Raw genomic sequence first — 26799 nt, 5'->3', positions numbered from 1 at the left:
GCCTTTTCCATGACTTTTAAGAGATCCCTCACATAAACAGGAGAAAAGTCAGTTTTGAGTCTGAAAAACAATTAGTTCTTACCCACCCCAGGATTCTGACAGATTTAAAAAGAAAAACAAGAAAAACCAAACCCCCATGCATGATTGGCAGTTTAAGGGGGCTTTAGGCAGAAGCAGGAAATTTATGGCTGAAAGGGGCAAGCAATAAAAACAGTTGTTCCTGTTAAGAAGCCGAGGTTCTATTTTTTCCTGTATCTTGATGACCATTTGGTGGTTCCTCACAAGAGTAGACTTGCTACAGATTCACTCTGATCTTACAAAACATCACACTTTTACACCTGTCAGTGATAGTCTGACATGTTTACCAGAGCCACATTCATCCTTGGGCTGTTTCTGTGTGGGAGCTCTTCATGGCATTAGAGGATAGGTGTTTTGTGTTGAGCTGAAGGACCACCCTTTCCTGTGCATGCAGGTATCTCTCTTATAGGGGTGCAAGGCTGCCTCTGTTTGGTATGCTCAGTGCCAAACGTATTTTAGATTTGTAGCTTGACTTTGAAACTCCACTTCTAAGAGCACCCTTCCTCTGCAGATATTCCACAGATATTCTGTATCATGAAGATATTTGCATTTCTATGGATGTACCAGTTCATGCTTTTCCTTCACTTGCATCAGTGGTGTTGGACGTCTCTGTCCTGGGATAGAATCACAGAATACCAGGTTGGAGGGGACCTAAAGGACCATCTGGTCCAACCTTTCTTGGCAAAAAGCACAGTCTAGACAAGATGGCCCAGCACCCTGTCCACCTGAATCTTAAAAAGTGTCCGGTGTTGGGTGATCTACCGCTTATCTGGGGAGATTATTCCAATGGCTGCTTATTCTCATTGTGAAAAATTTTCCTCTTGAAATAGGGTTACCTATTTAACTTTGCTCTGGGGTAGGAACCTGTATGAAGCTGAGATCTGTCAAGATGGCCTGCAAAGTTTCTTGCTGTTAATTCAGGGACTTTACATGCAAGTGGTGTCTGTCAACAGCATTGTAATATTGTATGTTAATGAGTAAAATAATGCCTATTCCTCAGTTCTGTGCCTTGCGCTTGCAAGACTTCTTAATTGGAGTGCCTGGCAGTTTGTGGAGGCTGGGGGATCTGTGTCACTTGCTTTCGTGTTTGCACTCCAGACTGACATTGAGCTTGGGCTTCCTGCCAGATACCTACTTTGTGGAAGTGCTCTGGAGTAGAAGTTCAGTGGACACCCTTCCTCTGGTGCCTCTCCACCTGAAGATGATATTAATCCCTGCCTAACTCGGAAAGTTCTAGGTTTGGATTTTCTTCGGTTTCTCAGTGGAGGATCCTTTGCCTGCTTGTTTTGTCTCTTGAGGCAAGATCCAATACAGATCCTGCATCTGGATCATCTGGATTTAGCTACTGCAGCTTGGATGCAGAATGGCTTTTGTTAAATGAAAGGCTTGGTTTCTCCAGTGAGAAGAGATGTTCTCATTGTCAATAGAAAATCTATACCAGAGAGCAATGTTGTTCAAGTAGACTTAGTACTATATCTGGTGTTAATTCAGGTCTAGGATATTGAGATATTTACTTGGGCTTGAAGAATCTGGTTTTGTCGCGTAATTCAGTCAAAAGTACATCTGTCTGTTATTTCTGTACTACTTCTGAGAGCTCACTGGTGTTCTCACCTTTCTATTTCAAACTATGAGTCTTGGTCAAAGCACCTCCCTTTCTCTAGGATACCTGACAAAAGTGGAGTTTAAACTGAGCATTTACACGTCTTGTGGTTACTCATTTTGAACGTGTGCATGCTGGTCCGTAGTACTTATGTACTATGTGTACATTGCTTTTCTCGTTGTTTTTCTCCTTGCTTTCCAACAAGGTACCTTTTGGATGTGCATATCACGTCTATCTCCTACTTGCTTTTGCTTCATCCTTGCAGAATTTAATGCCTCCTTTTGAATGACATGTTGAGAAAAACTGAGTATAGAGGGGGCTTGCGTTAGCTTCTGTGGAGGGCATCAACTTGCATTCCTGCTTTCATTTAGTAGTATTTTTAGCTAGTTGAACTGCTTATGGCTTACTGTCACGCAGATTCAATAAGCACATGGATTATAGGTCTCAAAAGAGTCAATTTACTTCTCATTCTTTGCCATTTTATTAAATAGTGATAGTGTGTCTCTTTGGAGCTCAGCAGACCTCAAACATTTCACGTATTGATGGCTTTCTTGATGATAAAGGCAGCTTTGCATGTTTAAAAACTCATTGAGGAGGAACGCGTATTCTTTTGATCATAAATGCAGATGTTATCAAAAAAACTTTTTGCAGAGACTGTACCATTATTTCAAGCTTTCCAGCTTGCATTTGTATGCAAGTCCTTAATTGAATATTTGCAAGAGGCAGTTGCAGTTGCACCTTACCTTGTGCTTTTCTTTAGCTCTCTGTCCCCACCAGCAGTGATCCCTTTTAAAGTAAGAGGAAAGCTAGGCTGCAGGTCTGTCTTCTGCCAGCTCTTGTCCAGAAATTAGATCACTTTCCTCTACAGGAAAATTCTTAATGTGTCTGCAACTAGAAGATGCAACCAAAAATGTTGACTTAATGTTCTTTACTAAATGCTTAATACAAACTGGCTGACTGTATATTTGAGTAAACGGTACCATGAGGATACTGTCCTAAATTTAATCTTCAAGTTGCTTGCATATTGTTTTGTTTAACATAATTTCTCAAAATAGCTTTATTGTTATGTGGAAAATGGCAGCTTTTGCTTTTGTCTGCTTCACAGTAGGGAGAAAGAATAGAATATGGAAGTAAGGTCATAGCAGGAATCTTACGTTATCTTCCCAGAAACTTTTTTTTTTTTTTTTTTTGGTTTGCATAAGGTGACTTAAATTCAGAGCAAACCATTCACTAGGTGGCTTTTCAAATGGGATCTGTACCCCCTGATTATAAGCTTGATGAATCTAGAGGAAAATTTACATTAAATAATTTAGGTTCACTGGGAAAATCTTTTAACTCATAAAGTTTTGAAACTAAGGGGCTATTATGATGATCTATTAAATCTGGCTGTATAAATTCAGTGATTTAATTTGAGTTGAAGAGCTGACTTTATGTACACAGTTTCTTGTAAACATTGTATAAAAGAGAAAATGCAGAACATGAATGGTAACAAGGCAAGTGTATTTTTAATAAGTTATTGTCTTCCAGAGTTAATTAGTTATTCTAAAAGTTTATTTTGTGTGCCAATATAAAACACTTTTGCTGTCATGTCTGTAATTTGCTACTATTTACCTAGTTGTCATGTTGTCAAGCATCTTTTTGTGTTAAGTAAGACTAATATGGGTATTGATGTGAACTGCTGCTCCAGAGTTGGGAATTCACCACTGCTTACCTTGACATGACAATGGCTTTTAAGTTGTTCCTCAACAGCTGGCGATAAATAAAAATATATGTACCTGACTGAAAAAAGCCCTAAGCAACCTAGTTGAATTTCATTTCGTAGCTGGTCCTGCTTTGAGGAGGAGGTCAGGCTGGAGACCTCCTGAGATTCCTTCCAGCCTGGCTTGTTTTCTGATATTTGTGTGTATATACATGTGTGAGTGTATAAACGTGTGTGTAATATTTACATGTAATTGATAAAGATACATTGAGTGATTTCAGATATAGCTATAATAAACTTTTCTTCTGCTGGTTTTCTTTGCCCAGTCTGCCACTAAGAAACCGCGGAAGTCTCCAGCAGACAAGGGTCGTTCTGAATCTGGAGCTAGAGGAGCAAGTCGTGGAAGAGCTAATGGCCACCCTCAGCAGAATGGAGAAGGGGACCCTGTCACTTTGTTTGAGGTGGTTAAGCTGGGAAAGAGTGCTATGCAGGTAAAATAACTAATTGTGTTACCCCTTCACAATTCAGTATAGCCCGACTGTAGGACTTCAGTCTAAGCTACGCTTTTGTGATCAATTGTATTTTTTCATAACCTGTATCTGTCCAATAGCCTGTCTGTGTATGATATAGGGACAGAATGTGCTTTGATCGAGGACTGTCATACATACTTCTGAAAGACTAAAACCAGATCAGAAAGTCATGTATTTCAAATTCTCTATTATTGTGTTTATTACTTCCAAATTGAAAATACATGTCTGTGTTAAGCAGTCCATTAAAGAATATCCTGTAATAAGTTTTATATGAGGAAAAAGTATATGGTAAGTGATTGATCCGAGGCTTTTTTGTTTGCTTGTTTTTTCAAAAATACCTGCTGACACAAGCAGTTTTGAGTACTTTTGCACTGTAGCTTGCATTCTCCTTGCTGTCCCAACCAGAGCAGCAGATGAAGGCTAAACTAGTTGCCTAGACTTCCTCTGTGTCTGAGGGACAAAGATGGACAGGTGTTGAAGGTGAATTTTTCAATGTAAAATAAATATCTAAGATAGTTGTAATGAGTTGCCTCTGAAAGTGTTTCTTACTCCTTCATGTTTTGACCAATTTCAGAGGTCTTACAGGATCTGTTGGGCCAGATGAGTCCCACCCCAAGAACCTCTATAGATGATTTGTTTTCGCAGTGCGTGTATGCTTTCACTAAGCTACTGTGCTCCAGCTATTGTTTTTGGCACTCAAAGGAGGAACAATGGGCCTAAAACACTGTTTGTCCGGTGCAGTGCGAAGGCAACAGTCATTGCTGCCGAAGGACTGCCTTAAGCGAACCTCCTTTACTGTGCATTTCAACAAAGCAGGACTCGTGCAATATCAGTTAGTTAGTTTTGACTTTGTGGTGCTAACATGAGAAAATAATAAGTGAGGAAAACAAATAGCCAAGTCCCATTTTCAATATTACCTTTAGTGTAGCTAAAAGCCAAGTCTAATTAACCCCCAAAGGAACCTTGTCTTCCAAATGAGTGAAAGCTGTTGGAAATTTTCTCCCAGACGCAAATCTGTGGAAGGTCTGAGAGATAATTTTAAAGAAGTAATAAACAGGAAGAAAATGAGGGTTTTTTTTCTTTGTAGTTGCTCTATTTACAGTTATTCAGGATTGACCCTTCTTATCTAGTAGGTGAAGACAGAACAAATTTACTCCTAATAAAGCTACAGATTCCTTGTGCCTTCTCTTCCTACGTGTTGTAAGTCAGGGCTTCTAACTTTGCTTGGTTTTCAACACTTTTTCAAATTTCGCTTTTGGCAGGATTTGAGGAAACATCTGGAGTTTATTTTCTGGTTTTACTGTGGTACAGAACATACAATATGCTTTATGTAGCATGTTTGTCTTAGAGTTATTGATATTTGCAGGAGCCAAATGAAAAGGAATGGGTGATTGCTTTGATATTTGATGACTCCGTGTGTGTGGAATTGACTTTGATACATTTCATCTATTTCAAACGAGATGCCATCAGAAGTCTTCTGCAGATGAAATTCTAAAAAGAAATTGTCTGCACGTTTGTATTAAGAAATGTTTGGAATTCAAATACAAAGGATTTTTTTTGAGAAATTTACTATTTGTATATGCATAGGTAGGTGGGTCTGTTTGTCTATATTTGTGTATACGTACAAGTACATACATACCTGTGCATGCATGTGCTTAAAATGTGCCCAGCCTACATATATGAGAAAGAAGTAGACAGCACATTTTAAGCAGTGGAGAAATGATAGCAAATACTAAAGGAATAGGCAAGTTTATTTGAAGGCCTGGGTTGCAAACAGGCATAAATGACTTGAGCCATAATTTCAAGAGTACGTGTCACTTGTGCACCTTTGAAAGTTTTACTATTGGTAAATTTGTAAAATATTGGTAAAATTGGTTAAAAACCCGACAAACCCAAAACCAAGAAAGAAAGAAACCCTATAGGGGGAAAGAGGATGCAATTAATTTGTGATTTAATATTTTTTAACTTGTACTTCTGGACAATAATCTCATGTGAAATCAAGGTTCTATAAACCAAACTTATTAGCATCCATATACTTTTTCCTTAATAGCTTAGGGATTGTGATGTAACATTTAGGAAAGCTTGGCATTTTTGTTTTTCATAGCTTTGGTGCAGGTTTTTTGTGGCCAATTTTAGCAATTTTGTCAGTATTGCAAATTTTCAGACAAGTGCCAGATATTTGTAGTTGTCAGAGCCTATTATTTCTCGATATTTAGTTCTTTCCCCGTAATGTGAACCTACATTTTTCTATAGCACTCTTATGTGTGCTTGCAACAATGAAAACCCAGAAAAATTCAATTAATATATTCTGAGATTACATGGGAAGCATCTGCTTTCATTTCTGATCTATCTGCCCCTGCTGTTTGCTCTCAGGATTTATTGTAGTTGTTAGATTTTTCTGGCTTTGTGTGTTGCCAACTCATGGAAGTCTGTAGCTGAATTCAGTTCTCACTTCTTTTAAGTTTGTCCTCTATTTTGCTTCTCATAGCAGGGTTCATCTACTATTTCTCTTCAGGCTTATTGCTGTTTGGTTCTTACAGTGAAACAAAGTTAGGTTAATATTTTGTATTTCAAGTGTATGTAACTTCGGAGCTGCCCTTTGCATGTAAGTCTTTGCCTCTGTTATGAAGTGCTAGTTGTGTTGGTGTTAAGTCTCATTTGAACTCTATGAATTGATTTGATACCTACACGAAGTTGGTATCGGATTGTTGTCACTGTTTTTTTAATCTGCTCTGTAACCTTTTGTACAGTTAGTTGCTTCACAAGTTTTTCTGTCGGCAACTCTCAGTGTACGAAGTGTGATATGACCTGCTGTTCGTGTTTTCTGTGGGTACATCTTGTTAGTCCATTTAGACTGTTCATAGAGCTTTTTTCAGCTCTGTGGGTCTTTTTTTTTTTTTTTTCTTAGGCAAACATGACACACTTCTGCTTTTTGTCATTTGTCTCGTTTATTTATTTTTTCCCTTGAATGACTTTACAGAGACAGCTATATCCACTGTATTTCCCCACCCTAAACCTCTGTAGCAGCACAGGCTACATCCCCATTTCTCGCGCGCTGAGCTGCCCGAGTTCCTGCCGACGGGAATGAGGGGTGTGGGTGAACCTCCGCTCCCCCACCTGAGCCCCCACGACAGGAGGCTGATCTGTAGCTTAAATCTTCATAGGCGTTTCCACACTGGTCTCTGACCCTGGCATGAAGCCAGCAGTGAAATAAAGAGCGTGTGGTGATCTCAAATTTTATTTAGGCCTCCTTCTGAAAATTTCTTATAAGTAAATTACAACCAATTAGCTGCAATGCAGCTGGTGCTTCTGTGTTGGTCAAACCAAGCATAGAAGTGTTCTGCTTTCCCGCGTGCAAAGGGGATTTGTGCCTCCCCCAGAACATCAGAGGTGGTCATCAATAACCTTAAGAGGTGTTCGATAGCAAAACGTGAGCAGACCTGTGCCGTGATTACTCGCTATACTGTGCGTTACCAGTTACCCTTAATCGACATCAGCAGTTTGCTGCAGATGAGATGCTATTCACATACAGAAATGCAAGACAGTCAGCTCTTCCAAAGAGCTGATATGTCTTTATGCATCTTGTTATTATGGCACTTCCTATATAATTTCAGTAATTTTTATACTTTCATGGCATTTAGGGCAGAAATAGACCATGTGGTCTGCGTACTACCTCCCTGCATAGCTCACACTATGGAATTACACCCATTCCTGCATTAAGCCAACAGCTTCTTTTACAACCCTCATTTTTCTATAGTAATAGTAATACTAGTTACAGTTAGTTAGCAGCTGGGGAGGGCAACCTCAGGAACCGTAGAGGAAGAGCCCAAGTTTTGAACATCGTTGTTCCCCCTGGCTCTCACTGCAGTGGCTGCTCCCCTGTCCTGGTGGTCACCGGTGCCTTGGCTATCACAGGGGGGAACTGGGCTGGCCGAGATGGCACGGGAGGTGGCACTGGCCTTGGAGAAGACACTGGGTGCTGCCCCCCGCAAAGCAGGGCCACTCCTTGGGCTGGCTTTTCCCAGGGAAAGGAGGTTGGTAGGAGAACAAGGCCCAGTGACTGCTAAGCTTTTATCAGCTGGTTCCTAACGCATTCTGCATGGATTAAGCTTTGGTTTGCTCACTTCTTTCAACTCCCTGGAATTTTATGTCACAGTTATTTTAATCACATAATCATTATGCAATATAGATAATCCCGATTTTCCTTAGTCTTTCCAGTGGTTCTGGTTGGAAAGGATTGTTCCATGCCTGCTTTAATCCTGGGTAAACTGAGGCTGCTGTTGAACAGATTGGTCCCACCTTCTCCCACACCTACAGCTGATGTTTTTTGCACCTTTCTTGTGTGTTTTGTAGTTACACCAAGAAACGGGTTTAATTAGAACCTGACACTTTGGATTTTTTTCAGCTGGATCAGCTCACTGATTCAACCCATCTCTGGCAGCAGCTGAGACTTATTCTCGATTAGAATGACTATACCCGTCACCATATCTACCTTATTTAGGAAGAATTACATACATATTTTTATATGTACACTTGAGCTTAAAAACATCGGAGCAGCTGTAACTGGATCATACCAGAAGGCGAATATCCTGTCTCTGACAACAGCAGTTAAGAATGAGGATAAGAAGGGAAAAATGTTGTGGGAATTCTCCCTCCCCTGACTGTTTGTAGCTCAGGGTGAACATGGTGTCCATGTTCTCAGTAGCCTTAATGGCTTTCTCGTCCCTTCTTCCTACTTAAAGTAGGGTAGTTGCTGGCTAGTGTCTTTGTGTCTGCCTCAGCCACTTCAGGGAGTTAGGGTTTTTGAAGATTAATGATGTACAGACATATGATATTAAGTGTTATCCATGGTTTTTGTGTTAAAGGCATGTTTTAATTTAATTGTCCTTTGTTTTATTTTAACAATGCTGTATTCTTCAACTTGAAGGACGGATAATAACTTCGGGTTTTCTCAAACGGTCTCAGAAACTCCTTAGGAGTTTAAGTATCTGTTCTCTACAGTTTAAAGGGTAAAATATCTGCAGCTATTACTGACATTTAAACTAGTATTTTGTTTTCATATTACTAGATGGATTTCTTCTGCAGCCTAGTTTTGCTTTGCTTTTGGCTGTATGCTACTGAATTGAAATCAAAACTAGGTACATGTTTCCATGCTTGTTATACTAGGAACAATTTAGCCACCAAACAAAGCATTAAATAAATAGAAGGATATCCCTTAATACCAAATTAATTTTTCTGCAGTTATCACACAAGATTTCTTTTCTCTTTTGATGCAAGATGATCTAGAGTGATTTTGCTGTTAATGTGAACACATGTGCCAGTGGTGCAGTGTGTAGAAGCATTTATACCTGAAAATACCATTATATTTAAAGCTGGAGAAGTCTCTTGCTGTTTTAAGTGTCTGGGGTGACCTGTGAACCCTTTCCAAATTGTGCTAGCAAAAAACTTGAATCATGTTTTTTAGTAAGTTGATGGCGCTCTCTTATTGGAGTGACTGACTTTGTTTCTGCACTCTTCTAAGGATTTTTGTATTCTCATGTTCAGTGTACATGAGTATTTTTGATGCTTTGTAGCACCTTGGAACCATTTATGCCCATGAGTGGCCCAGCTCCAACAGACGCAGCCTCTTGGAATTTGCATAATGGGTCAATTGTGAAAGATTAGCACCTACAAAAATTCTGTACCATAGTAGAAAATCTGCTTGGTGTGAGGCCGTTGCATGGTCCACCCAGCATTTCTGAGGGCGCAGGTGAGGAAATGCAGCTCTGAGCAGTGCGGATCTGCTGTGACGAGAGTGCTTGTCCTCGGCAGTTCCTGTGATTTTAATCCATTTGAGAGAAGAATTTCTCTCAAAAAGAAGAATAACTTTTATGCATGTGTGTAATGCCAGTTAAATTGTGCCAATCAATTTTATCCTTCAGTAGTATATTTTTCTCCCAAATAGTTCCATATAATGTGTTACTCTGATTTTCCCACATAATATTTAATGCCCACTTTGCTGCATAGAAATATTTATTTATATGAAACACCAAACTCTGATATCTTTGTATGAAGAATATGAATCGCTTAGTTTTATTGGGAATAAATATTCCTAGGATTGTATTCCTTTCTGTTCTTAAGGAAAAAAGAAGTTACATACGTATGAATATACTGCATAAACCAGATTTTCATATTTTTGCTTATGGTGCAAAAACCAACAGGTACTTTTACATTAAAGGAAGATATATATTTTTTTAAAGAATCATTTTGGCTTTTCAGAAAGTGCTTGCTAGGTGGTAGCAAAGTGTGAAGTCTTTAATAATTTAAAATGACCTGACCATGTTTAGAAGTAAAAGAATAAATTGCAGCTTCTCAATACACAGTTCCTTTTTATTAACCTTACATTAGGCTTTTCAGTGGGTATATATTAGACTTACTGTCTTTGATTTGGAATGCAACCAGTCATCCTGAAGTCTAATGCACAATCTTAAAATTACACATACTTTCATGTGTTAGGAACTGCCTTCACCCCAGTAAATGTCTAATTACTTTAGTCTTAATGAAATTTAACTGTAAAAGACTTTTATTATTCCTTAAAATACCTGCACAGATTCACTTAACTTCTATGCAGAGCATTGTAAGACTTTCACTACTTGCCTTTCCTTTCCTGTGTTCTTATTGTCAGTGTACTCTTCAGTTCTCACTCTCTGTAAAAGCATGTCTTCTAGCTTTTCATCTTCTCTTTGGGCTGTTCTTTATACAGATATTCATATTAATTTCACTGTGCATTCCTTTTTTGTTTTAATAAGCTTTGAATTTCATTTGAGTAACATTGGGTTTTTGGCAGAAGATGTTAGTATAAGCTTTGATTTTGGTTTTTTTTCCCTACCTTTAATGTAAACACACTGCACATCTGTTCTGGTGTAATTTTTTGTTCTGCCATATTCACTGTAGGTGAAGCATGTCCACAATCAGCTGTATGAAATGGCGGATTACTTAAATTTTCTTTATACTTGATTTGCCTTTGCTTATAGTTGACTCAGATCTTACACTTGAATGTGCACTTTGTATATAGTGTCATTTGTTTTCACTTTGTGTTCGTAGCACTGCTGCCAGATTGTTACTTAATTTAAATTGTGAAATAGCTTTTAGGAAATCAACTTTCATTAATATTTAGTGGGACTGGTTTTTTGGGGTTTTTTTGCTAATTTGCATGACCTGGCAAGGTATCATCTGCAGTTAGTCCCTCCCTCTGGTTCCTCCAGCACTTAATGCTCCTGGATGTAGTAATGTTCATGCACTGAAGGAATATGAAATGGATTCATGGCTGTAAAGCCTCCAGGAGGTAATAAGATAACTAGCTTCATTATTTCATTCATTGCATCAGACTTTTGCTTTTACTGGCAATCCAAGCTGCTGGTTCTCTTCAGTACTATAAAATGTTCCTATTTACCTATTAGCAGACTTTGAGATGTGAAGGTCAATACATCTGCAAGTCTCCGTGATTGATTTTAAGTTGTTTACTCAGGCTATGGATCTATTCTGCTGCTTGCTTTAAGGTTTTTATTTCTAAAGGGTTGCCTATTTGGCATATTCTTTGAATTGTGCTGCATGATAGTTCTTACATAAACCCTGGAGAGTTAAATTATGTGAGATTCTCTTGGAAGCTGTTAGGGACTTTTAAAAATTCCTGTACTGACTATGCATTTGTACTATACATCATCTGCCATTTGCAGAAGACCTTGATTTTTCACGCAGTTCTTCTAAGAATAGAAGCATTTTCAGATTTTAAAAAAAAATGCTTGAGTCTTGTTTTTGTAACATGTATGGACTTGTTATGCTGACTGACTCAGATGTGGTGCATCTCTGTGTGTGCATATGTATATATATGTACATTTACATGTGTGTATGTTTATGTCTAGGTGTTTTCTGACAGCAGGAAGTGAAAGGGGGTCATGTGGATGTTACTGGAGTCATCTTGAGATTTTATCTATGTAACTGAGCTAGATAATTTTTTACTTAGCTTAAAATTTACTTCCAGTATTCCTTGCCTCACTCCAGTCTGGTAATGAAGATGAGAAGCTAAATAATTTTTTGTGCACTTTCTCATTCATTGTGCTTCATAACCTTGTCAGGGGAGCCTTTTCCCTGTGCACGTGCATTGAATCTGGTGAATCCCAAAGGCATGGATTTCCTGCACCTGGGCAGAGTGCTGTAGCACGTGTACTGTAGATCTTCTGCTTCCCAGGAATGCTGAGTTTATCATGTATCTCATGCACAGCATGCAAGTGCACGTTTCCGTATGGTAAATCCATGCTCTCTTCTCATCTGAAGGTAAAAACATTTGGAAGCAGATGGGTACCACCAAAACAACTCATGCAGTCTATTCCTACCGTCTTTCATAAGTGTTTTGCAGAAGTAGGCAACAAGGCTCTTGTGGGGATGAATTCTTCTGGTGGCTGGAGCCTCCTTGTAGCTACCTCCTTTCCAAAGAGCTGACCAGTCCTTCCCTCCTCCTGTCACTGCATGTGCCGTTGCTGCAGTACCAGTTCTGCACTGGGGACAGGTGGCAGGGAGGGGGCCAGGGCAGGATGCTTCTGGGTGAGATGGTGACTGGATGTGGGTTGTTCCCTGATTTTGCTCTTTGCTTATGTCTGAGAAGCTCTTAAAAACAGGGTGGCTGGATAGAGGCTGCTCTAACAAGATAAAATCGTCCTGGAGGGTTTGCTTTAACCTGTGGACTGTTGGTTAGAACTCCTTGTTTTTAATAGGAGTCCTTCTCTCTATGCATTTTTATGCAAAATAATTCCTCTTCTGGTAGTGGTTGCTTGTTGCACCACTTGCTACGCTATTGCCTGTTTGATTTCTTTTCTGCTAGTGTTTGTCCTTTTCCCTGGTATTTGGATTATTGCTGTTTTTTCTTGATTCAGTTGATACTTGCCTCTGTTTTAGGTCTGATTTGTATAATTTTTATTTTTTCATCCTAGTGTTTTCAGTTTTTATAGCTCTTTTCTGTTACATCAGAAGTCAACAGTTTGATTAAGTTCCAACTGTTGTAGCATATGTAGTCTGGCTTCATTATCTCCTGTTGTCTTAAACTGTAATCTTTAAAAAAATTTACCAACAAGCGTGCCAAATGTGCATGGGGTGTGTGTGAAAGATATAGTTCTGTGGGTGTTACTTTGATTTTGATACCCTGAAAATACCCCTCTTATTTTTAGGGATTGGTGAATACAGTTTGCGTGACTTGTACTGATGTCAAGAGGTCAGGTGCCTGTGCTTGGCTTGGCGTGAACCCCAGCATTGTTAAGCGGGAGCCATCGCGTCTCACTGCGAACCTGCTCTAGACGGGTGGATTATGCTGCCATCTCCACTGGATATTGGCTCTATATATGTGTGCATGTGTGTGCACACGTACACGCTGCAGAGGATGAAGGCAGTGACTAGCTTGTGTGACTACATGGGCTGTGCATGTGAAGTTAGGTAAAAGGAATTGTACCCAAACATTCAACATTCTAGTTGAAGCTTTGTCCATCCTCTGCTAGGGCTAGATGACACAGGAGGCAGGCTTTGCCTGCTCTGCCTGCTCTCCCTGCTCAGAACCTTCCCTCTGATTTTGCTGGTTTTTATCTACTGCTGCCACTGAAGACTGCATTGCCTCGAGTCTGGTCCGTCAGTCTTGAGATCGGCTGCTTGTCTTTATTTTTCTGTGAATTGCATTATAGTTCTGGGTTGAAAATGTGAGCGCTGTACTGGGTAGGACAGAGTGGGCCCTTAGTGCCCAACAGCACAGCATGTCCCTCAAAATTCTTTTTGTAGAAGGAGACAAAAAATACCAGAAGGGAGATGAGCTGCACTGATGCTGTGGTTTTGAGGTAGCGCTGCAAAAAACCAATTGAATAATTGTTTGAAAGAAGCAGAAACAAAAATAAAAGATATTCCTCCAGGTCTCTCCCCTCTGCTCCCCCTTTTTTTCAGTCCGAATGGGTTCACTTGTAATATTTATAGCACAGTCCAGAAACAGTTGTGGTGGTGTAGCTGAAGGGGCAGTATGTTGTAGCAAGAAACAGGAGTAATTATGAATGTAGAAATGAATCTCTCAGGTCAGCCTTGCTTCTACAAGGGAATGTTTTATGTGAAACTAGGCTGTGGACAGTGCTCAGATGCTGGCAAACTAGTTACTAACACTCAGGAAGAGCATCTGAGACTTCCCAGGCTTGAAGAAGAATATAGGAGACTTCAGAAACTGTTAAGAGATGTGTGACAAGAGTGAGCAAAGATAAAGATATGGAAATGTTTCTGTTCAAGCCGTGTGGCACAGTGTAGGATTATTCTGCCTGGAAAGAGGTGACCAGACGGGAGCATGGAGAATACAAACAGGAGCTTCAGATTTGTTTTCTCTTCTTTGTAAGAATTAGGTTGCATCAAATAGATCTAGCAATTTGCAAGTTTAAAACAAAACAATTACTCTTTTTTGGCAGTGAATGATTAAGACACATTGCTGCAAGATGGTGTAGGTATGAAACTTCCTGGTTTTGACAGATACGTTCGTGAGAGAAGAAATACGCTAGGGTCTTAAGGGTCTGGGAGAGTAATTCAGAAGTATCGTTATATTCTTGCCTATTCATATATTTCTCCCTACATCTGTAAGCCCTGTTGGGCAGCTGAACATATAGTCCGACCCAGCACAGCTGCTATTTTCTTCAGTGAAAAAAATAGCTGCTGGCAATTGCATGTTGTTCTGATACCTCCACTAATATAGCTGTTCAAACAAATCTTTTAAGCTGGTAGTACACCAGCAGTCTGGTTGTTAAGGTTTGTCAATATTTGGTCTAGTAAATAATTTTTACGTTTGGCTACTTTTGGTTTTATGTGCCCTGGAGAATTCTGCTGATTGATTGAAATGATTGATACTTACAGGAACGGGTCTAAATTCAGGATGAAGTAACAGCGAAGCGTTCTAGATAACTGCTTTTGTGCTGCTGCTTCATGTCCCCTCAGCTTGTGGGAAGATGAATTAGAGGCCAAGACTTCCTTTTTAATTTCTTCTAAGTAGCAGATGAACCTCTTCGTAAGATTGTTTCTCTTACTGGGCATGCATGTGTGGGTGTATGGGTAGACAAAACCTGTAAAAGCTTAAGCTTCCTGGAAAACTAAATGTTTAGAGACTCAGGCTGGTTGTTGAGTAACATAATAATATGGATCGTCTCATCCTGTCCTGGGTTAAGGAGAACAGTGATCAGTGTTAAACGAGAGTGGTTGGCTCAGTTCAGAGTTGTGTGTGTGTCTCTTGCTACTTCCCTTTTCTCATACACCTGCTGAAGTCCCACTGGTGATCAGGGCAGTTTGGATAAACTAGCAACTGCAGAGGGATTTTTCAAGATCCTGTCTTTATATCTACTCATTTAGAAAGAGGCCAGATTTTTCTAAGAGGCTGAATTCTTTGGATTTTGTCTTTCATGTTTGTTCTTTCAGCATGGTTGGAAGCTGGTTGCGTAGGTGTGGTGGTGGTGGGGTGGATGTGTACATGCAGGATTTTTAAAATTAATTTTATAAAAATTCATTGCAAACCTGAACTCTCCAAAATAAAATAATCCATTTGCCAGGTGTACTCCAATAGCATAATCAAACTTCTCTTAAAGAATGCTGCCACATGTATGGAACAGTAAAGATTTTTTCTTTTGTCTCACAAAATAAATAAAACATAGCATTTGGTTACAATAAACATACACAATTCCTTACCTTCAGTGTTTATGTAACTGAGGTACTTGGAACACTGTATTTTAGTGACATGAAAGGCAGCCGTACTTGTCTTCCTTAAGCGTGAAGCAGGCTGAAGAAGGACCTCACACAACCCTCTTTCTTTCCTAGAACAGTTTTTAAGTGTTTCTTTAGTTGTTTTGTGTTTGCCTTCTCATGGCTTCATTTTACCTACATCTGGAGTTTTATAACTTGTGGGTCTGGACAGCTCTGAGAGGGTTCTGTAGTCAGAACTCTGGGGTAAAGTATCTGTATGGGAAGCAGCTATGGGCTTTGCTGCATTCCTTGCAGATGTGTATCTGCCATTAACTCTTTCTGATGCTGTGATTGCACTTCAGTGTTGACTGGCAAAATTCATTTAGTGCCCTTTCTTATCAAGCTGAGGCACGTTTTCTGTCTCTAGAGATTAATATATGAGATGACAAACATTTTTCACACCTGTGTGCTTTCTGTCCTCCTCCCTGCTATTATTCATAATAATGACTGCATGGTATGTCTGCGTATCAGTGATTATAAAATTATCTCCTGGCTACTTGCAGTTCTGAGTGCAGTTTGAAACTGTGACTCAGCTCCATATACTGTGATTCAGGTGGCTTATTGACTCGCAAACACTGTAAGACCAACTTCTGTACATTATTTTTATTTACTAAGTGTTCCTTGTTGCATTCTGTCTTCCTGAACTATGTACAGTGTTTCTGAATGACTGATGCACTACTTTGGCCTTTATAAATACAGAGATGTTCACTGTGCAATATAAAATCAGTTTTTATCCCAAAGTGTTTCTGCTCATCAGTTTTCTGGGAATATATGTTGGTCATTCTGAAAGGAATCACAGTGTTTGTTTTTTCAACACAATTTTGAAACTGGATGAATACTGTAAGTAGAGTTTTGAGGAACTACAGTAATTTCAATTTGAACTTGTGTTTATACAATCATAACACCAGAAAATGATGCATATAGTTCTGTTCCCTAACAATATTTGTTCTGTCTCCACCCTGAGAGAAGGTGTATAGATTTCTGAATTTGTACACGTGTATAATTGTGCAAAATAAATGCTCAGTTATAAAATTATGTTCTGAAAATAATAAGTCATTTGCCTTTAATAAAACACTTTTTAAGAGTCTCTGATAAGTATTCTTTTTTTCTTGACAGTCTGTGGTGGACGACTGGATTGAATCATATAAACAAGACAGGGACATAGCACTTCTGGATTTAATCAACTTCTTTATCCAGTGTTCAGGATGTCGAGGTACAGAACGTTGGAAACAAGTTGTATAGAATAAATCTGACAGTCATACAAACATGTATTAGTGCAAATGCTGGTAAAGATGTGGATACACATGGATTGCTACTCCTCATATGCATGGTTTATATAGAAATATTGTCTACGTTCAAGAATAATTTTATTTAAAGCATGTTTGTTAAGGGCCTACCCTTTCTTTTTCTCACTTTCCTGTCATCATCCTAAAGTGTACAAATCCTCACAGTGACACTCATCAGCAAAAGAAGACAAAAGATCTGCTAATCAAGGTAGGCATGCCTTTACTTCCCCTTTCTGTTTCTTCCTCATTTTTTAATTACAAGAATTAGTAGGTGTAGCTGTACCTTAACTTTGCTATTTTGTCTTTCTTTCTAGGAAAATGATAGGTTTTTTAAACCGAAGGGGAAGGAGTCAGGCTTCAATTGGCTTCATTTAGCAAGAAAGATTTCTTCTGGATGACTCACCCATCTTATTTCTTCCTCTGTAATACTTTATCAAGTCAGCAGCAAGTGGCCTGCCTTTTATACCCTATTTAAGCAGTCTCCATTACCAGACATGCGGCAGTCAGTCTTTCTAGCATTCTGTTGCCACACTGTACCTTCTAATGAATTTTTCATGTGTTGTCTTTTTTCAGTTAACTCAGCCTTGAAAACAGAGAAAGACAGAGCCCTGCTCCCTCCCTCTGTAGCGTCCAAAAACAAACTATTTGCTGTTTCCTGATGCTTTTTATAATTTGCCTTGAGTAGAGTTGAAAATAACCTGCAATTCCAAAATTCTTTTTCTTCATATTGTGAGTGATACGGGAATATACCTTTAGCATCAGAAGATCTGGGTAGAAGTCCCTGTTCTTCCTTCTTAGGTGAAATCCCAAGTACAGTTAGAAGCATCAGAGAAAAGAAATATGAGCCATCAGCAGCTTCAGCAACCCTTTTTCTTAGCTTAAGGAAGTAAACTTATTTTGTGGATGATGGAAAAGACTGAAGCTCTGGAAGCATTCTGTGAAAGGGCTGAAGCTTAGAGTTTAGATTACCAGCCTGTGTCAATGTCTGTACTGTTTTCACAGATCCCCTAAAATATTTTTCAGACTTTTTTGGCAGCTTATGTAGAAGTAGCTGTATTCTGTTCACTTCTTTTTTAACACTCTCCTAAAGGTGTATATAAAAAATCAACCCCACAGGCTTCTTTCTAAGAATTTGGGCAGCTTTAAACACAAGGGATCCTTGGCCATATGTTTCTATTGATGCAAGCTTTTGGTGGAGGCATGTCATAAATATCTTCATTCCCCTGCTGCTCTCTAATTTGTGCTTCCTTTCTTCCTCCTTGTTAGAGAAAGCAGTGCTCATATCTCAGAAGATTCGCATTTTTTAAACCTCTTGTTACTGACTGGTGCAGGCTGAATGCCCACTGTCAACCATATGTTGCTGAAGCAATTGCTTCCCAGAAAAACCTTTCGGTTATTGGCTGTGAAGCAGCAGCGCTTCAAGTGGCTGATGTCATTTACTTCTTTTTTTTTCTTCTGTTTTTTTTTTTTTTTAAATGGTGACTTTCTATCCATTTTTGGTACTCTGCTTTGTACCCTCAGGGATATCTGTCTGCTGAGCTTGCTTTATTTGCCTTCTCGTCCTGAACAGCAATGATGGCAGAAAGGAAGCAAAAATGACTTTATCCCCTGAGTTCATAGCATGTTTGGGGGATTTATTTCTGTGTTGGAATTTTTGCAGTGGGTACAGTAACAGCTGTAAAAGAGGGTTAAAATCCTGGCAAACAGTTCTGTTCTCTCCAGTTTCCAGTAATGTGCCTGTTTTCTAGATTAAGTAAACTTTATCAGAAAAGAGTGGATTTTATTGATAGTCCACTTAAGGCAAAATGCATACTAAGCTGTCCTTAGTGGAAATGAGGTACGGATATCTGAGGATGTTCTGTATTTTGTGAGGAAGACCCAGTTTCTTTTCCAGGGAAGTTTATAAGCTCTATTATGACATTTTTGTTTCCCTTTAAGAATTTTGTTGATATACTTGCTTGTTTCCATTTCTGATGAGTAACAGCTCCTTGTGAATTTCAATGGCTACTTTATCTTCCTAAATATTCCTTAATTTTCTTCTTTTCAGTTTGCTCCATTGACATCCTCTCAGCTTCTCCAGCCTTCTTTCCTAAAGCTGGATCTAAATGCTTACTGTTACCTCTAACTTTGTGATCATTAACTTGAAGGGAGGAGGACAACTAGCTTGGGAGGAGGTTCCTCAGGAAACTTTGAAAGTGATGCTAAGTTTATAAACCTACCATTTTAACAGTGCTTACAATTATTTGATATCTAGATATAAGTAAAATGCACTTGACATTTCTTTCAGAAGTTTTAAGCAGGCGAAGAGTGTATGTCTATTTTCTGACTTTAATTAGAAATCATTTAGGCACCAGACTGTTTTATTTAGCAACAGTATTGACTCTGACAAAAATACCTTTCTGTTTAGAGAAACATTGTTTTTTATGCATTTACCCCATTCTCCTGGGAACCATATACACTTGAATGAATCTCTTAGCATCTTCCAGCTGTGCTTGAGATGTTCCTGAAATGCAGTTGATCTCTTATAGATATGAATAAGCAAGCATGTTATGTAAATTATTAATACTGAAAAATTGTAAAAATAATTCTGGAGGTGAACTTAAAAGATCTGTGCAACTCAAAATTGAATAAATATGAACCTAATATTCAAGAACGTCTTGTCTTTTGTCAACTCTTCTGAATATCTGTTCAATCAGTTACTTTCTGTATAATATGTTGTGGTTCATACAATAATGTCCATTAAAACATGAGGGATTTGGCTTTAGCATGACCTCAGTAATCTTTCTGGGTTTTTAAAGGACCATTTGGTATAAATTGAAAGATTGTTCTATTGAGCTACCAAAAGCACTTCAATAATTAGATTTGCATGGGAGTTAAAATCACTTTTCATGCCATCTTTCCACTAGTTTGCCTGCTCAGTAAGTGTGTGTGTTTGCCTTTGCTAATTTTGATTACTAAGAAGTGAAAATAGTTCCTTAAATAATTTTTCCTTTATCTTGCTGTTTTTTCTTCAAGAATACCAACAAAAATCCCTGCCTTTCACACCTTTGTGTAGTCTTCTCCATGACGTTACTTTGTATTTCTGTGGCAGGAAAATGGTTAACTGATGCATTCACCTATTCACTTTGTGTTTCCTACCGTTTCAAAATGCATTGCTTCTTCTAGAGAGAGGATCTTGTATCAGGTAGTACCATAGTTAAAAAAGTTAACGCAAAAATACTTCCTGGAAAAAAAGAAAATAAATGCTGTTTCCAATCCTTGAAAAAAACAGGTTTGTTTGTTAGCGGTAGGTATATATTTTCCACAGTATTCACGATCTTTAAAGCTGGTGGTGGTTTATTTACTTCTTACTTCTCTGTCAGAAACTTAATTTAGGGTTTTGCATTTTTAGATAACAGGGAACTTTTTGTGGTAATGGTAAACCAATTTTTAAAATAACTTTCACTTGGCTGGGGGTGGAAGTGTATCCATACTCCTTAGGTTTCCATTTCAAATGTTGTGGTTTGGTCTGTAGCATTGTGGATACAGGTGTCCTCCTCTCTTGCAGAAGAGCTGCAGATCAGTGTTCAAAGTTTTATGGGATTTTTTGAGAGCTCTTTTCCATTGCTTGCTTCTTCGTGGGAACATCTTTTTGCTTTTTTCCCTCTCTTTTTTTATTTTTTTGAATATGTGTGTAAAGCACAGCATAGTAGGCTGAGATCTCTGAGCTAGCTGCAAGCAAGCTGAAATGTCTAATCAGCAATATGCTTGCCCAGGTCCCAGAAGGATTATAACTGTGTCAGTGTGATGCTGCATCTGGACTAATTAGCTCTGCCTCTCAGACGGAGTAATTAGCTCAGGTATCATGCTCTGCTGCTATGACAACCAGGCTGTTTCCATTTCTGGAGCTCCGTGGATTTAGAGCTGACTTGGGTATCTGCATTTCTGTCTGCTTTTGCCTTCTGTTATTGATATAAAACAAACAGAAAATCCCACCAGCACTCTGACCTTTCTACATTTTAAAGGCGGAGAGCCATGCTTGTGGAATAAATATTTTTTTTTTTCCTAACCAGAAGCAATTAGTGGTTAAAACAGCCTCTTAAGCTGTGAAGGACAAACCAACCCATTGAGTCCACGTAAGAAAAGAAGCTTTCTTTTGCAGGGGAAAAAGGTCTCTCGCATAGTTGAAGAGAACTACTTGACTGCTTTTGAGTATATAGTGAAATTACTCCCATCCTTTCTCTACCATCCCTCTCCTTCCCTCTCATCTATTTTCTGATAGGTAAGCCAGAAACTTGTAAACGCTTAAAGAGATTTTCAGAAGTGGTTTGAGCACTGCTGCTGGCCTTAGCTCTGACAGACAGGTCTGCGACACCAGTTACCAGCGGAACAAAACCAGTGGAACTCCCTTACTGTTGAATTCTTCAGAGTGTTGTAGCCTTCTCTGGATTACAAGGAGCTCTCCATTTAGGCAGTTTTGTGATTTGGCACACTGCAGGTGTTTTTTTAGGAGTAGTTGGTGAAGGAAGCAGTTGAATTTTCTTTATTTGCTGTTTCTCCTATCTTATTTTTCCACTCAAAATCTTCTCTTTAGATTCTTGTGTGGAACCAAATGTTAATGAAGAAATGTTCAAACTGTCACCTGTCAGCCTTGATTGCTGCTGGTGGTTAGGGTTGGGTTTTTTTTCAGTTATTGAGTTAAGCAGGAATCTGTGTGTGAACATTTTGCCCAGTGCTTAAAGCAGGACATCTTTATGGATTTTTCCCTTGTGAATCAGACACTTGGGGATCCACACTCTCTTCCAGCCGGAGCCTTGAATCTCTAATTGTTCCTCGCCTATTCCAGTAAGATCCTCTGAAAATTTCTGTGATTGAATGGTGCAAACTGAGTCAACAAGTGCAGAAGTTGAGTTAGTTTGCTTGAATGCAGGATGCGTGCTTGTTTTGATTTTTATTAGTGTTCTGTGCTCTCAATTAAGGGCAAGCTAATAGATTCCTCTTTTGCCAAGGGAAGTTGAAGGCTAAAACCAGGAAAAAGCACCATAAAGTGGCCATTGTATGGTCTGGCAAAGCATGAAAAAGCAACTACTTGCTTTGCTGTAGACAGGATTTCAGAAAGCAAATAAGCCAGGAAATAGTGTTACTTACTCTGATTAATAATATTTTAATAGGTGGTATAATAATTTAAGTGGAGTAATGGTTTAAAAACTGTTAGTCTTTTGGCATTTATTTGTACACAGTTTTGTTTTGTGATTGATGGAATAACATCATGAATAACACCATAGAATAACTATACAGATGGATGTTACTAAGCATAGAAATAAGACTGATTGATAAATATAATTTCCTTCAAATAGTCCTTTCATAATGAGCTGCAGATTGTTAGTGAGAAATGTTGCTGATTTTGGCATGTGTTAAAAAGCTTTACCTCTTTGGTCATTCATTTATTATTAAGGAGTTGATATCATAAAAGTTTAGTATTTTGAACAAATTAGAAGATAATGCTATTCATTGCATTGGAGGCTGTATTTTTATTAAGGGTATAAACTATGCTTTCTCCCAGTTTCTTCAACAAAATCCCTTTTTAGTCTGTGAGAAGCTGCAAAGTAAAGGAGTAGTACACATTAAAAAAAAGATATTTAAGTCATAGTAACGTCAAGAATTTATAAAATATTTCATATGCACAGTATACAGAAATAAATACACCCCAATAACCATATGACGAAGTTAAAAACGTGTTGTTAACCACATTCAAAAATGGGAAGACTGAAAGATGGAAATGACTTAATTTTAATTTTAATTTCATGTGTGGTGTAGATAAACCAGATATGAACGTTGTACTTCTTGTTTTCTGAGCCTTGAGGTCATTTTTACAGTGTGTTTACCTTGAAGTGAAAGCTTATAAAATTCAAACTGAAAATAAGATGCAAATTATTAACTGGCTTGGGTGGAAGATAAATCAGATTACCAGACATGTATTAAATGCTTCATCAGTTCAGTTCTTTAAATGAAGGTAGGTAAGGTTAAAAAGTTCATATCAAACACTTAACAGTTAATACGGTTTCATGGTGTGTGAATTTTTCTGAAGAACTACGAATGGTAGATACTTGTTGATGTTCTTGAAAGTAGAGCTTTAGTTTCATTGTGTATATAGTTTTTAAACCAAAAAGATTTTCAATGTTACTTCCTGTTTGCTGCTGAAAGTATCTGTACTTCTCACTTCATGTCCTCTTTCTTTCCTACTATTTTTTTTTCTATTTTTTAGCTCTTAAAAGTTTATTTGGCTATCGGAAAAACAGCTACAAAATTATTCTTGTTTGGTTTTTTTAATCTTTGTGTTTCCCTGACTCTTTTGGGGGTGAGAAGCCTTAAAAAATTAAAAATAAATAAATTAAAATTCAGATCTGAGAGGGTAAAAAAAGATTTGAAGTAGCGCATCACATTTTATAACCACTTGTGATCTAATGGCATCTTCTTCCCAAAAGGTGCATCCTACTACTTTCAGAAACTAGGGGGGGGGGAAATGCAGGCATTTGCTGACCTTTCAGTACAGGAGACATGAATGAAGGTCGTACATACTGGTCTGTGGTTTCAACATCCAAATGAAATACCTGCTGTATTGAGGTTTGACTTCAGTCCAAGATTCCACCCTATGAATTGGTTACAGGAGTGACAGTAATTTGAACCAAACGTATTTTTCTTTATTACTCGCTACCTGAATATATTGAACTAGTCATGTTTCAACTATGACAGCAGACCGAACATAAGCTGGCTTAAAATCAGCTGTTAACTACTTTATTAATATGAATTAATATCAACTTTCAAATAATTTACAATATTTTTATTGAATTAATTGATGGAACTTGCAATACTAGGATATTTTACAGCAAATGTATAATGTAAGTAAAGATAAATTACCTTTGAAATCATCGTCTAAGAGCAAGTTCTGCACTGCCAGTTATGTATAATATGTTCAAATCTCTGCTGAAAATGAAAGCGCTCCTTGTAAGAGTGCAACAAAGTCTGTGTTCTGCTCCTGTGTACTACTTAGTAAATTTATAGCTTGTAAAATTATTTTTGGCACTGCTCACTGGAGATAAATTGTATAAGGTTTTAAAATATTACTACTTGTTTTCCCCTGTATTCATTTAATTACATACATATTGATCTGGAAAATGGTACTAATGTGACTATGAAGTTACTATTTGAGAATTCTCTCTCAGATCAGTGATGCCTTAATGCTATAACTTTTTAAGAGAAGAGCAATAAATACCTCTTGTTGTGGATTCAGAATAGTTGCTGTCTTACTAGCCAGATGTATGTCATTGCCTCTTTATTTATGTTTAGCTTGTTTTCTGTATAATACAAATTTCTTACAGGAGGGACATCCCTGTATGAAGCAGATAAGAAAAACCATTAGTTTGATTTTTATTTTTTTTATGATATTGTTCTAAGACTTGTGAGCAAATTATGCCTGTATATGAGTTTGCGTCTACCTGTGCATTAGAAAAATTGCTGGATTATTTATTTTTAATTTACATAGATGGTACTTTCTTTGAAGACAGGAACTAATTATGAAGAGCAATCAAATGCCACTAGATCTTAGCACTTTTTTACTGGATTACAAACAGGAAAGGTCCTAATGTCTCTTGTCTTTCCATAGACGCAAATTCTGCGGAAGGTCGAGTCAGATTTTTTCCAGACCAAGGGTAGGAATTAAATTCCAAAAATTACATTTCTCTCGGCAAACATTGTCATTATGATTCTCCCCCTTTTGCATTAGGGAAGCCATAGATTTGATTTATTAAGTGCAATGCTAGTACACACTGCAATAATTACTTTTGAAGAGAAAAAGACGGGGATGATTAAAAAGGTCTGCATCCTAATGAAAAAGCCTTATTATTCTCTGGCACAAAGTAAGTGGTTAAAACAAATCCAATAGTCTCTTAATTTGCAAGCATTCAACAGTAGCTGGATATAGAAGAAAGAGAGATCTTGACTTCTAAAGAAGATGATACATCTAAATTTGAAAAAAGACGAAGTCAGCTCTTAAGCCGATACAGTCCTGCTCACATTCCACTACTACCTACTTCGTTCTTGGCTTATATCAGTCTGATCATGTTGTCTCAGCCATCTTTAACGTGAACCATGACCTGCTGAGCCTTACAATTTTTCACCTCCTTTTAACTGGAAGTTTTGGCATTTTCTGGCACTGCTAGGGACAAACCCATTGTGGAGAACACTGGTGTAAATGGCTTTTACTTCCACGTTGTTGTCTTTTTTGTATTTGCATCAAGCAGGAAGCATGGTGGAATGTATTTGGGTACCTGGAAAGGTGGAAAAGGTAGTTATACAAAACTGTTACCAGATCTTGCCGGAACAGTGGTGAGCTCCCTTGCCAGCTGTCTCTGTACCCTTGTTTAAGTAAGGAGCTGATAACCCCTAGCACAGCTGAACCTGGTTCTTGGATAACTGACATCAGCTGAGAAGTGAGCAGTAGAGTTGAGTTTCTCCCTTCTTTTAATTAACACCATTAGCTTGCATTTCAGGTTGGAACAACTGGTATTCATACCCTTCGCTTGTGGTGTTGGGTCCTGGGTATTTCAGTTCAAAACTGCCTGGTTTCATAAAGGGATGAACTCAGAGGAGTTATGACGTTAAAACTCCTCTTTAGAAATTTCTCTCAGGACTAGTCTGTGGAGTTTAATAGGTACCATCTGTTGTGGAAATGAGCTTCTACAAAGTCGTAACATCATCTTTTGAAATACCTTTAATGTAGTTTGTTAGATTTACCACAATCTCTATTATTAATTTTGTTTATTTCATCATTATTGAAATAAGTGTTCTGAATAACTTGTAAGGTGTGACTTAGGAAACTGTGATAATGGGAAAAGGGTCTAGAAATTCTTTTAGCAACTTCTGGGGATGAAGATTTATTGTAGCTATATCTAACTACATGGATATATAGCCAATATTGTTGTTGCTTGAAATAATCTTTTTCTTTTAGACTCTAGAAATCCCAGATCCCAAAATTCTCAACGATTAAAGCACTAAACCAATTTTTACTTCAGATCTAATTTAGTATGACAAGAATACATTTGCTATTGACCATGTTTAATCCCAGCACAGACTCCTGGATCAAGATTATTTAGTCAACTGTATGAATGGAACCACAAAGTAATGCATGTAGCTCTGTGATAAGAGGTAGTGGTGATAAATTTCTAAGATAAAAACAAAAAATGACAGTGTTTTAAAAAGAATTGTTGATATTACAGAGTCATCTTGAAATTTAGTAAAATGACATAGCATTTTAAACTGCTGGAAATAAGATACCTGCCTAAAAAAAGAGCAGTTAATGAAAGACTAAACGATTTCCTTTGTATCATATCTTACACAGGTAATGATGGATAGGTATCTCAAGCAAAAGAATACTAAATACATAAATGATCACAGGAGATGTGTATGAGAAATGGAGGTGCAGGTTTGAACATAGGGTGAATAAGAGTTTGCAGAGTTTTATTTGAAATGCAGCAAATTGTCAAGCATGTTTTTAAGGGAAGTTGTGAATGCTTTTGTAACTTACATGCTGCAGCTCCATCAAATTACAGTTTTATTTTGGAGATTGAATTGAGCTTCTGTTTAGACAACTATGCAGGGCTGTAAATGGAGTAACTACAGAGTCCCTCGTACCAACAGTTTTGCTGTCACCCGGGTACAGAACCAGGTACAGAAAACCAGCCCTTCCACCCGCCACCCCCCCACCCCCAACAAAAAAACGCTAATCTACTGATGTCCTAAAGATTGTTTGGGAAGTGTTATCACAGATCTCCAAAAATTAGGTCCTGACATAAA

General features: G+C 38.1%; 1 protein-coding gene across 4 annotated transcripts in view; it reads left to right on the top strand.

Annotated features, from left to right (window-relative positions):
• STAG1 (stromal antigen 1) overlaps nt 1–26799 on the top strand; it is a 199687-nt gene that overhangs the window by 56539 nt on the left and 116349 nt on the right. For 2 of the 4 annotated variants that reach the window (XM_037406291.1, XM_037406289.1), the window contains exons 4-5: nt 3689–3868; nt 16799–16895. In XM_037406291.1, coding sequence (XP_037262188.1) covers nt 3689–3868; nt 16799–16895 — 277 coding nt within the window. The remainder of the gene's footprint in view (nt 1–3688; nt 3869–16798; nt 16896–26799) is intronic. The other 2 variants (XM_037406290.1, XM_037406292.1) reach the window with 1 other exon arrangement.

The sequence above is a fragment of the Falco rusticolus genome, chromosome 13 (assembly GCF_015220075.1).
Source record: "Falco rusticolus isolate bFalRus1 chromosome 13, bFalRus1.pri, whole genome shotgun sequence".
In the NCBI taxonomy this organism is placed as follows: domain Eukaryota; kingdom Metazoa; phylum Chordata; class Aves; order Falconiformes; family Falconidae; genus Falco; species Falco rusticolus.
Note: the sequence above shows the minus strand (reverse complement) of the source record. Positions and strands in the feature narration are given on the sequence as shown.